The sequence below is a fragment of the Strongylocentrotus purpuratus genome, unplaced genomic scaffold (genome assembly GCF_000002235.5).
Source record: "Strongylocentrotus purpuratus isolate Spur 01 unplaced genomic scaffold, Spur_5.0 spur5_scaffold_19, whole genome shotgun sequence".
NCBI lineage: Eukaryota > Metazoa > Echinodermata > Echinoidea > Camarodonta > Strongylocentrotidae > Strongylocentrotus > Strongylocentrotus purpuratus.
Window position 1 is genome coordinate 3883891 of NW_022145604.1, and position 18371 is coordinate 3902261.

Below are 18371 nucleotides of genomic sequence, written 5' to 3' on the forward strand. Positions count from 1 at the left end.
TGAAATTACAAAAAGAGGGGGAGGGGGGCGTGGAGAGAGAGAGAGAGAGACAGAGCTGGAGGGGAATAGAAAGAGTGACCCCAGAGGAAGAAAATGAGGGAGCACATGAAAAAAAACATGGAGAACATGGAGAACATGGAGAACATGGAGCATAAAGAACAGAGATCTCAGGACTGGAGAAAAGAGAGGAGAGCAAGATTAAAAGAACAAGATGTAAGAGAACGGATGACAATTCATGCACATAAATGCTTTCCCACTGTACCCATGCATATCAAATGCTAAATATTGATTGAGCCATATTTGTATGTAACAGGCAGCTTAAACACTGTCTTATCTCTGTGAATTCACTTATCAGGTATATACCTGTTGATTTGAAACAATGAGCCTGAAATGAAACTCAAGATATATATGGAGCCCATTATTCTCTTTCACTATAAAAGTCTTGAATAGCCTGAAACATACTGAGGTGGAAGGGAGGTTGAAATCAAGCAACAAATATTGAAAACTGACATTCCTGAATCATACACTTATGAATTTCCCTATGTTAAAAGTAAACTTACAAAAACTTGAGAGGATTACAATTTCAATTATCTCTCTATTTCATTTACTTCATACATAATACATAACACAATTTAAATCACATTTCCTCATTCCTACTCCATGTACAAGTTAGCCACTGTTGATATACACACTTTAACCTATATATACAGAAGGTTTCAATCTATCAATTGGTCTAGCAGAAGCCTGTTTTCCTTTTCCGTTGGATTACTATCTTTTAACGCAGGAAGTGTTGGGAGGAAACATAGTAGCTTCCGATATGTTCGATATGTTCGACACGAGTCGGACACAGAAAAAAAGATTCTAACCCAAACAGATCAAGACACACATGTCTATCATCAAAAACACACTGCAGTTGAGTATTCACTATCATGTTATTAATGTGAGTAGATACAAACAATCAAACATTGTTCTGTATACAAGGAATGAATATCAATGATATTATCATTATCATCATTATCAACATCTACAAAATCAAATTTGCTTTTAAATACAAGCCTCATACTTTTTGTTGTGTCTACATGCTTGAATGTTGTAAATATTGATATAAACATTACATTGCAGTTGAATGTTATCAATCATACAGAAAGTGGTTTTCTTGGAAAGGTGACATAATGAATTTCTGAGCTTTCTCTTTCTGTTTAGTTGTATACATGTTAAAGGGATTAGGTATCTTTGCCTCAGATTCTAAACAAAATCCTGGATTTAGCTCATGCAGCAATCATAATTATAAACCTTTAGGTCAGTCAGCAATCCCATGACGTTTACAAGCCAATCGCCTGTCTGATTATCAAGATATTTATGATTGGAATTAGAAATATGTCAAAACTGTTTGCCAAACAGTTTTGAACAGTTTGGTATAAACACTACAACCTATTGGGGGAAATGAGTATGGTAAAACCTGGGAACTCAAAGATTTTTACTGTTTGTAGCACTTCACGATCATTTTGAAGCGCAATTTTTTAAGGCTTCAATATTACACCATATCACAGACACTGATAACACCTAGGGCCATGCATCTCTGATTTGTAAAACTGGAAACATTGTTAAACAATGCCTTTAAAGGATATAAGTAGCTAATTAAATTTGGACCATTAGAACACTTTCTGATATGGTTTACAAACAAAAGCAAAACTGTTTCCAATCAATATGAAACTGGGTTCTAATTGAAATATAGGACGTGAAATAAAGATTTAAGAAAGAGATTATATCATTAGCTTGACAGTAATGATATAAATAAAAAGGAAACTCTTCAATCAATATGAAACTGGTTATCAACATTGTATGTCATACAATGGAAGTAAAATAAAAGTTTGAGAAAGGGAATGTCTAATTAGTCTGACAGTTATGGTATACACCCCCTTAGGAACAAAGAGATAGAAACAAAAAACTTATTAATTGTTCTGATATCTTTACATGTATGTCTAAGCATTATTAGTGCAATATCTATTTCACTTGTATGTAGTCCTATAGATATATCGATTGAACGAACAATTAAAGCATTTCAAACGATGGAAGTAAAATAAAAGATAAAGATAAAGAAAGGGAATGTCTAATTAGTCTGACAGTAAAGGTATACACCCGTTAAAAAACAAAGAGATAGAAACTAAAACAGTTATCAATTTTTCTAATAATATCTATGTAGGTACATAAGCATTATTAGCGCAATATCTATTTCACTTTACTGTAGTACCATACAATTATCTACTGGATGAAAGTGTCATCAAATAACAATTAAACGAACAACCAAAGCAAAGGTGGATCCATAATTACTAGTAGGAGAAAGGAACATAATGTCAAAAAACAGTTTTTCTCATCGTATTAAAAGTAAATCAACAAGATTGTTAATTTGGAAGGTGTAAAAGGGGTCTTCTCTTCAAATCCCTTTCCTCTATCAATTTTTCTTTGTTTTTATCTTTTTCCAATATTTCATCTCTTCTTTTTCCTTTTTCGTCCATTTGATTGATGGGCATGCCCCCTCCCCTGTGCCCCCAGTAATTATGCTACTGCCTAGAATGAAATTGTAATTTTTTTACTTTCACTGAGTGACAGAGATCACTAAAAGACTAACCTGCTCTGTAAAATGGCATCTTCAACTCTGACCCCTGACCTGACCTCTTGCTCTCTTCCTATCATTGCAAACTGGCTGAGTTCAGAGAGATAGTTGAGGATGAACTTTGTGCTCTCCGTCTTACCGGCTCCACTTTCACCACTGCAAATGTAACAACAAAAATAATCATTACAAAAATAATCATGATTATTTTTATTTCTTATTCCCGAACAATTCTAATCATGACAAAAATGTATTTTGTTAAAGTTCAGCTAAAAAGCCAAACTGTCACATATTATACATTCTTTTTATAAACCAAAGAATAATACTTAAAAAACATGAAAATTAATCTACACAAAAATATATGCAAATATTACAAACAACAAATATATGAAGTATTAAACCATGATCATGTTGGAAAAGTGAAATGCTTACAATAATTTAATATAGTGAATACCGAAAACGGAAGAAAAAATTACTTATGTAACATGTTTGATGTCATCTAAATTGATGATGGCTTCTTCCATAGCGCTGGTACATGAATCATCCTCTCCTACGCGCTAATTGAGCTTGATGCTCTAAACTTTGGCTGCCTTGTTTAGCATATCTTTTCAATCAATATTATATTGAGCTTAAATCGATTTTCAAAAATTTCAGAAGTTTTTAAGATTTCAACTACGAAAAAGCACAAAACCCTGATGAAGTTGTCTATACCGGTAACTCTTTTTCTTAAATGTATTTGTTCATTAGTCATTTGTAACAGAGAGGCTCAATTATGGCAAGTGTATATATACATATACAATTATACATATACACTTACTTGAAGATTTTGTCTTTTCAGCTCCATCTAAGGTAACAGATGTTATTTATATGCCTTAATTCTTTAAATATACATTTCTTTCCCATTTTAACCGATCTAACAAAGTGAATGAGATTTTAAAAAATACCTATATTTTTTCAGAATTAGATCAAGCATTATTTGAAAGGAATGAGTCCTGAGAAGGGATGGTGAGCTCCTCAAAGAGCCTTTTGCTTCTTGATGTTTCCTTTGAAAGAATATATCTTCCAATCCTGAAAACTTGTTGTTCAAGATAAAAAAAAATTATTAAAAAAAAAAGTCAGTTATAATCACTAACTAGATTAAAATGGCACAAAATTGGCAACACCCACCTGATGAGTACACACTGGTTCTCTCCTTTCTTCCACATTGAGTAGTAGCAGTCGTTAGCGATGGCGAAGATGTGGGGTGGACACTCCCCGATATGTTTCTTGTTGTAGACTTGCATGACATCATCCCCGTATATACCAGGGATGGTCTTGTAAGGGTTAATGGCGCAGAGGATGGAGCCAATGTAGGTCTGGAATGGCATATAGAGAACAAAGACAGATACATATTTATTATTTTCATACCACACCAAGGTTAATGGTAATTGTGCCAACACCAACAGGCTGAGACCTAATAAAAACCAAAAAACAACCAAAGATTTACAACAACAAAAAGACAAAGAAAACACATAGGTCTTTAATATGTAAAGGTCTGTATCTTCCTGTTCTTAAATATTCATGAGAGAATGTACTGTACCTCATCTTTTCAGAAAGCCAGGTTATTGGAAGAATTGAGAATTACATGTCATGCTACAGGTCCTACCTGAATGAGAAATCTATTAGGAATGAATGCCTTTAATACTTAAAGGCATTTAATAGTAATACTTTAACTTCCTTTTGAACCCTGGGCCTACTGGCTCGAGAATGACAGTCCTTACCACTGAGCTACTAGCTAGTGAATCTGCGATCATTTCTTTTTCTTTCATTCTTTTTCTTGTCTGGTAGTCATACATGGACTTCTGTTTCTTGCTGCCATTTCAAACTCACATTAAAATTTTATCTCCATGGTCATTTACCACACCTACCGTACGAACAGTGAGTATAAACGAGAAGAAATATCATGGATGTGAATGTTAATACTCACATAAATCCTGTCTTTTTCATAGCGCTGCTTGATATTGTCCAGTATACTGCCCTCGTGCAGATCCTGCAGCTTAGCCATGTCCTCATACCCCACCCCATCTTGCAAGAAGGCTGTCGCCATGGTCACTGTCTCCAACGAGCCACGCCCAGCCCTCAAGTTACCTGGAGATAACTCTGGCTTCTTGTCTTGTTTTCCCTGTTAGAGGACTCAGCAAAGATCCTCCAAGTAGCTAATTCATCCGCCCGCCCGGTTGTCTGTACTGGCAGCAATCGCTCATCAAATATTGACTCTGTGCCGCACAACGTGAACCTTGCTGCTGAAGTTGTTTTCTTGCTGCTAGTCCAGTTGAAATTCCAGATGCATTTTCCTTAGATCCTGGAGGTTAAGAAAATAAAAGGAAAACAAGAGGATGATAGAGAGGAAAGCAATGTTGGAGGCTGATGGTTTCATGTGACACGAAGAACAACAAGGTGGCGACAAGTTTGTTTGGCAAAGCTCTAACCTCTGGTGTAGTTTTACATTAGGTGTTGATAATTAAGAATTGATTACAAATATTACCCTACCAACCATGATCATGACGATGAAACTATACTCTCTTAAAAAGGAAATTGATGTAAAGAAAATGATAATCTGTGCAGTTGTGTATAAGCAAACATATTTGATGAGCTATATGAAGAAGAAAAAACATGAGAACCCTATCTCTGGTCTGGTACAATAACTGTACATCAGGGCATTGGTTATTCAAAACAAGTGACTAATATTCTTCTCAAATTAAAATGAAGATGGAAGCATACCCTGAAAGAGTAATAGGCATTTAATTGGTACATTGAACTGTAAAGGTCTGTATATGATACCCCTTCCAAAGAGGTCCGCTGGCTTGAGAAAACGGAGCTAACTATTTTTATTCAAAGGTCAAACCATTCAAGCTATAACATACCTAAACATCATGATTTTACGAACATTTCAATAAAGAACCTCTCGATATTAGAGGTTTAAATCGTAATATTATCCTGTTGTTTTGAAAAACTTCAAAACATCATGCTCTTTACCGGTTACAGCTGTTTGGAATAACTTTCATCACATGGAATCATAAGGGGATTTCCCCAGCGTCATAAGGTTCACCCCAGTCAATTAACAGAGATAATCAGTCATGTTGATAAGATTGTTTCTTGTAACGATATCCCTTGATGTACTAATAACACCCTTCCTGTGGAGGTGTGGGGAGATGTTATACGAGAGGGAATAGGATGCATTGAGTGCGCAATAACATGACAACACCCTTCTACATTGTTAACGGAAGTAGGAATAGATACCCGCTGAGAGAGTGCAGGAAGAAAAATATGTTACAGGTAATCCTGAATTCTAATGAAAAAACTGTATGCATTGGCAGGTAAAGTGATAGGACTTCATTAGGGGGCTAGTCAGACCTGAGTGATACCGTTAATGATAAACTATAATGATTAATTACCCCAAATCGCTACCCTTCTTGTTTGTGGGTTAAGGGGTATTTAAAATCTGTGTTGTAGGTCAGACCTCAATGATACATGCATTAACACAGATTTTATGCCCTTGTGGCTCCAAACAGGGTCCTGTTTCATAAAACTTGCTATCAATAACAAGTGCTAAATTTCTATGACAAATTTGCTTTCAGCCAATCAACTGCCACGATTTCAGTAGCTTTTAACAGCTATCGTAACTTGTTATTGATAACAAGTTTTATGAAACAGGGTCCAGGTTTGGTTTAGTTTAGTATGGTTCATATCATTTTGAAGAGCACATAGAGAAATTGTAAAAATAATGTAGAATGCATTTCTTTTCAGGAGTTTTTGCTCGGGTAAATGTAATGGAGCATGGGACCTACTGTTTGTTCAAGTGACACCGAAAGGAAACCTTAACTTTACATTGTCTTGCTTCTTCATTTAACATTTAAAGTTTCTGCAATTGTACTACAGTCCTATAAACAATTTTAACATTCAAGGGAAAGCAAAAGGTTTTGAATTCAATAATGTTGAGTAACAATGTCTCAATTAAGATCTGAATAAGTGAATATACATGTATGCCAAAAGAACTGATAGCTGTTTTTCTTTTTTTTTGCAAGCTTGCTTATAATATATTTAAAATGCGGTATAATACTAAAATTCTGTTTTATCAATAAAAGCAGTGAATCATCATAATACCATCCGCACCTTGAAAGATGGCATGCCCAATTGCCCATACTTAAAACAGTAGTTTAGAAAGTCATTAACAATTCACATGCTCTTACAACCTGATACTAAAACACGTGACATTAGCTCCAAAACTTGTTCCAGGCGGCCTGTCTGAAAATGATACATTAGCCTCTTTTCCTGAGACGATGTTTCATTAATGTGCAACTTTATGACCTATGCGGATGGATAAAAGCTCTGCAATCACCCCATTAATTAAGACGCCATCTTCCGCAGCAAATTGATGACACACCATAACCTCATCTTGCAAGATTGTGCCATAGAAAGGGGCTCTCACCACCCCCCCCCCCCTCCTCCTTCTGTTGTTCTGCTGCTGGGTATGCATGCATTTCCTAAAAGGTTTTGTTAACCCCTCTCATGCCGAAGGAATCACCCACCCCCTCCCCCCCCCCCCCCCTCCTCGCCCCAGGCAACATGAGCATCGAACAATATATTTTGACTCTGAAAGGCTACAATTATCTTCCTCCAACACAAACATGTATCTTTATTGTTATTTCTATGGAATATTTCATTTCCATTTTAACAATGAAATTGGGTATTGTATACATGTAGTACTGCCATATCCAACTCTTGAAATTATTAATGACAAGTGTTCAAAAACCTAGTGGCACAGAAAAGTATAAGACACTTTCTGACTTTGCTTTGCTTATAGACAGAATAGGGGAGTTGAGGACGCTGTTCTTGTCCTTCTTCATGGAATATATAGTCATTTAGATATCCCCAAATCATATATAAGATGTACCTTCATTGACTTCTCTAGTGCTTTTAATACCATAACTCCTCACCTTTCAATAAATAAACTGATAGAAATGGAGGTTGATGTTAAAATAGTGCTCTGGGTTCATAACTTTCTAACAAATAGACAACAATCAGTAAGACTTGGAAATATTAAATCCCCTACTTTGGTAACCAATACAGGAGCTCCACAAGGGTGTGTCCTTTCTCCCCTGTTATTTTCACTGTATACCAGTGATTGCACTAGTACCAGTCAATGTTGTTCATTTATTAAGTATGCTGATGACACTGCCATCACAGGTTTTATTAAGGGAGGAAATAGTGAGAATGAATATTTTTGTCAAGTTAATCAGTTTGTTGAATGGTGCGATCGACACAACCTATATTTGAATGTCAAAAAAACCAAAGAGATTATTATAGACTTTCGACGTGGTGACGTAAATCATACCCCTTTGTATATTCATGAACAGGCAATCGAACACGTACATGAATATAAGTATCTTGGTACCTTGATTGATGATAAGCTACGATTTAATAAGAACATCAACGCTGTACACAGTAGAGCTAATCAACGGATGTTTTTTCTAAGGAAGCTCAAAAAATTTAACGTTGACAGGACGATCTTGCATCTTTTTTATCAGTCTATCATTCAAAGTGTTCTTCTATTCAATCTCATTTGTTTTTATGGAAATCTCACACAAGCAGACAAAACTAAACTCGAACGTCCTAGGAAAATTGCTCAACGTATTATCGGCATTGAATTACCACCCCTATCAGTTTTGTTTGAAGATCGCTTATTGACTAAAATAACTTCTATTATGAAAGACCCATCACATCCACTATTTTCTTGTTTTACTTTTAACCGCTCAGGAATCCGCCTGCGTGTACCAATTACCCGTAGAGCCAGATACAGAAATTCTTTTATTCCAAATTCCATGCACATCTATAATGCAAAAATAACACGAAATTCTCAGCTTTAAGCTGAATAATAGCGATTATGATTATTTGTTAACTTTTTTTCTACCCACCCAGTCAATAAGCCAGTTTCGTAATGTAACCAAATTTGGTGCATGCGTCTTTGTGAAGTGCCTCAGTGCAAATTGTTTCATTCGCCTGATAGGAGTAGTAGTGTTTCGGTGGTCGGAGTGCAACTGCATATATTAAGTTGTTGCCAGGTTGGACAAACATTATGGCTTGACCTGCCTGGCAACACTTAATATATGCAGTTGCGTTCTGACTGTTGAAGTGCTATTGTTCTTGTCAGGTGGGTGAGGTGATTTGTGTTGAGGCGCTTCACAGAGACGTATGCGTTGGATTTGGTTACATTGCGAAACTGGCTTATTGTAGGGATTGGGTTGGAAAGTTTTCCGCCTTATCACCTTTGTGGGGTCAAAACGTCCGTTGTTTAGCTCTGCTGCTGATTTTTGTTGTATATTTATGTCATGCATTATAATCTGATTGGAAATTATGCCATCTCTCCTTCTCTGTCTCTCCCATTTTCCTTTGGACCCCTACCAACTTTCCCTATATTTCTCTCTTCTATCAGTCCTTCGAGCTTGAGCTCTCTTTTCCTTTATCTTTCTGCTCGTATTTCGATTGTGATGCTGCTCATATTCACATCTATATTCATACCTGAATTTATTCATGATGTGATTCAGAATTGTATATAAAATTCTTGCTATGTATAAGTCATATAACTATCTTGTCATGTTTTGTGCTGAAAGCCGGAGAACCGTACCTGCTCACATACTTTTTCTTATAGAGTCTTGACGCCCCTCTGGCTTTCAGCACACGACACCATGTTTTTGTCTTATGTTTTATGTATTACATGTTATACCAATGGAAAACAAATTTCTGTATTATATTATGGACAATAAAATCTTGAATCTTGAATCTTGAAAGTCTTTTGAAATGGTTGATCATTGAGTAATAAGGATTTGTTATCTTGGAATACAAAATAGAACTGTATTTGAAAGAGCTGCAGTCAAATAATTTTAGTTAGTAATTCTATCCATTGCCCATAATTTGATTTGACAGTGGCTCTGTTTTCATGAGGAGTTTCATCTCTAGAGTTTAAGGGTTAATTTGCACAATGTAAAATAACTTCATGCCCTCTTATTATTGACAAAGATATCCAAAAGATGCAATTCAACCATTACATTTCTATGGTGGCAGAAAAAGGTTCGATTTCATGAGAAACGAATGATATATAGATAGAAGTGATGAGGTCATCAGAATGAGTTGATCTTTCGGCGTCGTTGGTCGTCGTCCGTGGTAACATGAGAGATTAACGCAACACCTTCCTACCGATGGGATCTCATTGAACAGCAGGGGGATCGAGGGTAATGTTACACTCTTCAATTTGAACTTGACATAGATACCTCCATGAGTGCATGGAGTCTTGATTTTAACTAGTCTCTAATCTCAGACCCATTTCAGATTTTAGAGATTGATGTGGGCCCTGTTTCATAAAAATTGTCATCAATGACAAGTTACAATCACTGTCATAAGCTACTGAAATTGTGGCATTTGATTGGCTAAGCGCGAATTTGTCATAGAAATTTAGCATTTCTTATTGATAAAAGGTTTTATGAAACAGGGTTCTAAATTGATTACAAGTCCTCCAATCAATCACTCCTATCTCTTTAGACTAGAGTTGTGATTGCTATTGATTTAGGATCAACTTTTTTGATCAATCACACAACTTTAAATGATGGGGCTAGAAGTCTTTGGCACCAACATTCATGGCCTAAATGATTCTCACTTAGAAAACTGATAGTATTTGTGTTCTAAAACTGTCATATGTGTTTAAAAAGTGCTTGTCAAAATTTAAGTAAATGTCATTGTGTGCCATGCAGAGAAGAAAATTGCCTCTTTAAGTTTTGACCATTCTCCTAGTTAACACATTTGGTCAACACACTTTCAAATGATTGTGAGCTGTGACATCTAATTAACATAACCAAGCCAAAAGTACCCTACAGTTTAGTTTGGAGAATGATGACAATAAAACTACCCTTAGTTTCAGGGCGTGAATTAGATTCAGATCGGTATGATTCTATTGATTTTTCTATTCTGACTCTGTAGCCATATATTATTAGGTCAAATCAATACAATACGACCATGGCAAAGTGGGTTAAATAGAAACCAGCTGTATGAATGCAAACTCACACATGTTTTATGCTTATGAATATATAACTTATTGATGTAAAGATGATTTAAAGCTTTGCATGAATAGCACTACAATGATCATATTTATACAGCTGATAAAATGATCACGAGAGGTGCTTTTAAAACAAAAATAATTAGGGTACTACAGGATTTAAACAAGCCAGCCAAGTTTACTTCTAAAAATGATGCTAAATGTATGCTACCATAAATACACTAATACATAAATTAATGCCCTTTTGGTCCTCAGCATAATGAAATATAGGGTCAAACAATTTTTTTACAAGGGCTTCACCCCCACCCCCTCCCTTGATAACTACCTGTACATTACAGTTTTACAACTTTCAACTTTAAACTTGGTGGAGGCCTGTAAACAGTTCATAATTCAGCCTGTGTTTATAATATTTCAGCTACAGACATGTACAATGACCTAGGGTGGATCAAGAATTCTGTAAAGGAAAAGGGGGGGGGGGGAACATTTCAGGAAAATCCCAGTCAAGCGAAAATAAAGGGGCACATTGTTTTTTGTTTGTGTGTGTGTGTGTGGGGGGGGGGGTGTGAACGTGTGCGGGTGTGTATTTTGTGTGTGTGTGGGTGTAGGATGTACGCCATATGCCAGATTGTGTGTGTGTTTTTATTAAGGGGGTAAGTGCCCCTGTCCCCCTCCCAAGCCGCTACTGCAGTGACCTTGTTTATACACTGTGAGTCAGTCAGGGTAGATTGTCTGAAGCTTGAATCAAGCTATTAAAGAACACACATGGAATACCCATCAACCCTATCTATATTCACCCGATCCTGCTGCTGATGCACAAGTAAAGGGCAATTCTACTTTCTAGGGTATAATTTGAATGGAGCTATTATAAGCAGGCCTAGTTATTCTCTTTCATCAACACTGATAATTTTCACCAAGAGACTGGCCATTATCTGTTTGTCATGTGATGTGGTTATTTCAATTTAGTCAGGTATATATAATATGATGATGAATTAAACAGAATACATTTCTATGCCATTACCCTACTAAGCAGAAATGCTATTTATATAGAGTTATTGACAAATAATGGTTGATATTATACAGGATAGCTAACCAAATTCACTAAGAACGTACAATAAAGATATACATGTAGGTGTCTATTCTAAATATTACAATTCTCTGGCTTTGAACTGTCATTATTATTTGCAACAAGCAGCTGACTCATAGCAAACTCATTACTAATATGAACATGTGGGTCTATAAATTATTCATATATTCATACAGTTATATATATATTAAACCTTTGTGGCTAAGAAGAATGAATACCATTTAAAACCACACTTTCCAATCATCAGAGCTCAGCGTTAGAAAGTAATGGAAGAACTAAAGGCCAATTCTGACAGTCGTAGTTGATCTTCTCAACTCAATCAGACCGTGAAATTGTTACGATTCGATGCTCGGTATGGTGAAATCGACTATTCATATTCCCATTTCCATGAACAATGTTATTATCCTAAAAATTGTAACAGCACTTATGAATTGATAAACAATAATAAAGACAAGGTGCTAATGATTCATGCCTAGATGGGCCATTCTGTCAATGTCCAACAATATGTACCACATACAATAATTATATGTCTATATTTCCACATCATCCAAAAATGAAGAAACTCTTGAAAACTATTGTAAAATGGTGCCTTCTATAGTATCAGTACTATTACAAATAGTTGTATCAAGAAATGATGTAGTCATGGAAGAAATTAAGGAAAACATTGCAAGGAAACATGTTTGCTTTACCAAAAAAAAATTTTTGCAGACACTGTAAATTATACAACAGAAAATCAATGAAACAATTGTCCTTCTATCGAGATAGACGTTGAGAAAACAAAAAAATGATGTATTTCAAGGTAAATCAACTATCGTACTGAATTTGACATACTACAGCCTGATCTTGGCATACTACAGACTAAGAACGAATTCTCTTTCACCAACAAAACAGTATGATGCATGTAAGTCAAATACCCGGTAAAGCTTGCGTAAGCCTTGAATCAAATTAATGGAAAGCAATTTTGTAGCAAGTCTTTTTTTTCTCTCCTCATTTTACTGACAGCCATATAATAGACCTTGTTATGATGACTCATACTGTGCTTTCATAGCTGTAACAGTTTTTCTTTTTCTTCTTCAGGAATGATGTGATACAGTTGTTGCTATGGAAACACGGGTATACAATGTAAGCTGTGTTTACCTTGACAATGCATGAGGCGAATGGTCCTTTTTTTAAAGAGTAAAAAAACACTTTTGATTATTGAATGTGGAGTTTTGTGAGAGTGATTGTCTTGGGTGTTGCATTTATTTTCTTTAGAGAAGTAATATTTTAGCAAAACTGATAATATTGATGAAATTGTAAGGGATTTTTATCACAGATACATTAATTTAACAAAGACTTAATCCTTATTGTCAGTTGAGAGCCAGAAGGGCATTAGCTTAAATACTCTTTACACAGAGCTATATTAATGCCTTTCTCGCTCTAATTAGAACATATATAAGTAAAATTCTCTCTGTATTTGAGTCTCTTTGGTTTTAATCTTCTAACGTTATCAACCCGCTTTTAGACAACTTATCATCTATAGAGCTAGGCTAATCTTTCCTAAGCAGGTCAATTAAGATGACATATTCACAAGTTAGTCTCTCTTTTAGTATATTAAACTACCACTGTATGGCCTCATTTTCAATATTTTTATAAAACTAAAATGATATTAATGACAAGCTTTAAGCACCCAAGTCCAGTTTAATCCCTGTTTCAGGGATGATGCCATTAATTAAACTTTATCTTGATTGATGGATTGGATTATCAGTTCTAATGCACCAGTCAGGTTTCATCTATTATTAATTATTGGTGAATTTCTGCCTGATCTGCTCCTTTTTTAGGGGGGGGGATGGAATATTATTTTCATCTTCTATTTCCTTGATGAAATTTAATTACGAAACTTATCTTCCATTAAAGAGGATGTAAACTTATAATTTTTCAAGTGTGTATCACTTTCGATCCTCTAACAATCATTTTCCTTCTTTTCACCTCCCCTATCTAACATGATCCCGATAAGAAATTCTGAGAAAATGGGCCTTGCGCTTTTTCATGTATAACAAGCAGGTGAAACTGGTATGGCTATAAATTTGTCTTGGACTGTTAATAAATTTGGTTGACAATGTGGGGAAAAACAGTGTACGTTTGACAAAAAAAAATCTTGCTTTCCGAAACCTGTCTGACTGATTATCAAGTTTCAACACATACTTTCAAAAGTTGTTTAGGAAAAATTAGGAAATTACAAATATTTTTTTACAAATCACTGGGAAATGATAGTAACTAACTAACTACTTAATTTTAGTTCCATTGTTAATTTCATCTTTATTCCATTCTTGCTTTAACATTATAAACATTATTCAGGTATACACAAAAAGCACCCCTGAATTCCTTGCTCTACTGAACATATCTGACATATCTATGACCTTTCGGCAGGCAGAGATATGGACTCTCTCTCCTTGCTTCTTACAAACGAACGAACGAACGAACGAAAGCACTGGCTTAGAACTCTTAATATCCAACTGTCAGTACCTGGCAATTATGATTCTTTCATTGCCAGCACCTGGCTATATCTTGATATATCCAATCAGGGAGCTATGTATATCACTTTCCCCTTTTTTTTTTAAAGCACTCACTCTAGAGGTCTGGAGGCCAATGATTATGGGCATAGCATTTGTTTACTAGTTCTAATTTTGTTTATTAGTTCTGATGTAATATGTAACCTCTTAACCCCCCCCCCCCCCCCCAAAAAAAAAAAAAAAAAAAAAAAAAAAAAGAAAAAAAAAAAAAAGATAGCATATGCACAAAGAGGCATGTGTTTCATTCTGGTCTTCTTTTGAGAAAACTGCAGTAAATATTTTTAATAATTATTATTTTCTAAATCTCTATGACCTCTCACTGCCAATAACATATAAATTCCATTTAAACAAACAATCAAATTGATAGCTTTCTTCTTGTTCAAAATCAATCAAATATATTTCTGTTTTTATTTTTATATCTCTAACTAAAGAATTTAAACAAAATATACATGTAGTTTTCAAATAAATTAAGTGGTAAAATACAAGTAAATATCTAGAAATTGAGTATGATCAATACAGAAGGCTACAACAACTACTGTTATTTACAAATTTTGCCATGTGCATTTGAAGAGAATCACATTTTTATAATCATTGTCATACTTTGTGATTTTTTAAATATTTTTTAAATACCCCATAAGATTGTGATTAAATGCTAAAATGGGAACTCTAACCTCAATTACAGAAGTGATTGCTTACATGCTCTATGATGTGTGGATATACAAATTATAATAAATGAGGAAATATGGGTCAACATGTCTATATCAGTGGCCTCAGTAGTATAACCTAATTAGCTACCACTAATGAGTATCACTAATTAGATAATGCATGGAGGGGAGACTGTGCATATATGCAATCAGCTATGTCACATAGTATTAGGTTGATTTTCGATGTTTTGTTACATTTTTATGTGTTCTATGTGCATTTTAATTGAAAAATGATTGTACCTTGTAACAAAGCCAATGGAAACAGAATTTCTATACAATGGATCAATAAAGATGAAATGAAATAAAATGAAAGGAATTTACAATTATAAAATGCTTACATTTCTGTTGCTATATTTTGAATATTGCATATAAAAGCAGTAGTTAAATTGGAGGTGATTTATGATTACCTCAAAGGGTCTAAAGTAATACACATGCGCAATAAGGTCTTTTCATTCTTAATATTAACACCCCCCCCCCCCCACAAAAAAGCTCTTATATTCGTCCATTTTCTAAGGCGTTCTTTTGTTGCAAGTTAAAAAAACAGGCAAATTTGAACTGGCAATGTAGCCTTGTTTAATCATAATAAAAGACAAGAAACAGGAAAAATGTCTTTGTCTACATGTTTCTCATCAGTACACAATATTGGCTTAAACAGTTTTCAATGTCACATTTACATGTACAATGTACTTTACGACCAGGAAACTGTTTTCATAAAACTTGTTATCAAACAATAACAAGTGCCATATTTCTATTACAAATTTGCTCTCAGCCAATCAAATGCAATAATTTCAATAGCTCATAACTGTTATGCAACTTGTTATTGATAACAAGTTTTATAAAGCATGGCCCTGAACAGTTAGTGAACATTTCATATGTGAGAAATTGTCTGGTTTTACGGTACATTACCAAATCTTCTGGGAAATTTCATTAAAAATATTACTTTATCATCACAATACTCTAAATGCCACTTTCAGGCCCCAACGACATTGAATTGAAGCCACAAACACATTTTAATCAGTATGCCCATCAGGGTTCTAGTATTCTCAGAGCATGTAATCAAGGACCCGTGATTGAAAGTGGGGAGAGAGTCATAAAGCTCGCATAAAAACACTGCGTGGCCAATTTGAGCTCTGAACGCAGAGAATAGAGCGATAAGTACCATTAGTATGGCTCTTTCTCACTGCCTGTTTGATTGTGTGTGACAGGGAGGGGGGGGGGGGGGGGGGGGGGAGGGTGCCGGGTATTATCGATGAGCGTATATATTCCACTATTGTACTTCATAAATTGAGTCATAGAAACTGAAATTAAATGATTGACAAGGTATGTTCGTGTTCATACAAAAGAATAATGTCCTGGTACTTTTGGCCGACAATGCCAGTTCCATACTGTACATCTAGAATAATAGGCATATATGCAAATGTATGTTGGCAAGTTGTCAATAGCAACTTTATATAGTACAGGAAGCAGGAAGTAAGAATAGTGTTAGTATACGAATATACACTGTCTTGAGAGGTTCGGGTTAAAACTATAGGCAAGATGTGAAGTCACCGAAGCCCATAGTTTTAACTCTTATCGTGCCAAGAACATTGTTCTGTGCATGCGCTGGCGTGCCACGCTCACATAATGGGGTTTCTGGTGGCTTGCCATGCACACCTAAACGCTCATTCGCTCGCGTGCCACGGACACATTTTTGTGCATAAGTACACACGCTAATTGAACCTACCTTAAATTAACATGGCACACAGAGGATTAGTGGCTGGCACAATAGGGATTAGCACTGTGGCACTGGGTGAATTGAATGGGGGCAGCTTAAGAGTTAACCAGTACCTCAAAAAGAAGGCAGGGCTAATTTGTTTTAAAACCTGCATCCAAAATTAACAAATTTAAGAATTTAAAAATTAAAAAAATAATAATTAAAAAAAATTACCAATAATTTGTTTTCATCTGCCAATTATTACTCCCAAACAGTACTCCCAAATAGTACTCTTTCATAGCAACCTTAAAATGGTTAATATATTTCTGATCACGTGAAGAGCTGTCAACCAATCAAATACCAATACATTTTTAAAGCAGGATATTCAATAACAGATATATTTGTGAACTAGTTCTTTGGGGAGCACAAAAATGTACAAAATTATGTACACAACACACATATTATTTATCAAGGGGAAAAGCGTGTTAAATATGTGTTAATGTTTGTGACTTAACGCCCTCTTGGCTGCAAACAGACAATATATCACATACTAAGTGTCAGAAAGACGTTATTACTCTGTGTTTAACTTAAAGCCCGTCTGTATTAGTGTACAGGAGGGATTAGACCACCTCATCAACTCAGCTCTTTATTAACATAAGAAAAAGAGGATCATGGGGGACCAATGGTCACCCATTATGCATTGTTTGTTATATAGAGGGCGCAAGTAGCCATAAGTAGTGCAGTGGGGCTTTAATACCCTTTTGGCACTCCGCCCACAGCCAGTAAATATGTACACATATGTATACCACTGAGTGACCTATTGTACATGCAGTGGGCAGTGTGGAGAGACCTCACGGCCATACTGATTATCTGCTGCTAATGACTAATTCTAATCACAAGACTTTAAGACGGCCTGAGCAAGAGAAGGTGCTATCTTGTGGGGTACCTCATCAACTCTAAAGGGGGGATATCTTTTTGTCAGTCCGACTCTCTATACCACTTCTTTCTCTCCTTTTCAATCAAAATTTTCTTACAACAAAATATGATGCTTCTTTAGATGTCCTATTAACTTCGAGGGCAAATGAAAATATTTCTCTGTTATGGTATTACAATCTAAATAAGATGTGGACACAGTGACATGCTATTTTCCACCAGAAATGTTCAATACTTGATAACAATAATAATAGCTAGTTCTTATATACCGGTAGCGCTTTTCAGGACCAAAGGCCCTCTCACAGCGCTTTACAGAATTACCCCTGTCATCGGATTCAGGCTTTACCGCACACAATGTATGCACATTCTCCACTCCCTGGGGAGCATTCCAGCCAGGCGTCATTTCTTTTTACAAGGGCACACTTGCTAATCTAAGCACATTAGCTTTCGCATCTTACCGGGTACCCATATAACACCTGTGTGGAGAGTGGCAAATGTAGATCAATGTCCTGCCAAAGGACATTAGTGCCACGGTGGGACTTGAACCGCGGACCTTGTAATCCACAGTCCGGTGACATATCCATTCATTCACGACACCTCTACATAGCACCAGACATCTTGGTAAGATCTGAAAACAGTACGTGTACACAGCACACATACAGTCATGTATGGTTAACGTAAAAGAAAGGAGAAAAGTCTGTATCAAAC

General features: G+C 35.6%; 1 protein-coding gene across 5 annotated transcripts in view; it reads right to left on the minus strand.

Moving 5' to 3' along the window:
* The window catches only part of LOC373228 (myosin-like protein MlpC), a 68122-nt gene extending 63144 nt beyond the window's left edge, over window positions 1-4978 (minus strand). For all 5 annotated transcript variants that reach the window (XM_030990066.1, XM_030990065.1, XM_030990064.1 and 2 more), the window contains exons 1-3: window positions 4578-4978; window positions 3779-3966; window positions 2630-2770 (exon numbers count right to left, since the gene is read on the minus strand). In XM_030990066.1, the coding sequence (XP_030845926.1) occupies window positions 2630-2770; window positions 3779-3966; window positions 4578-4697 (449 nt within the window). In that variant the 5' untranslated portion in view covers window positions 4698-4978. The remainder of the gene's footprint in view (window positions 1-2629; window positions 2771-3778; window positions 3967-4577) is intronic.
* Window positions 4979-18371: the final 13393 nt, after the last annotated feature.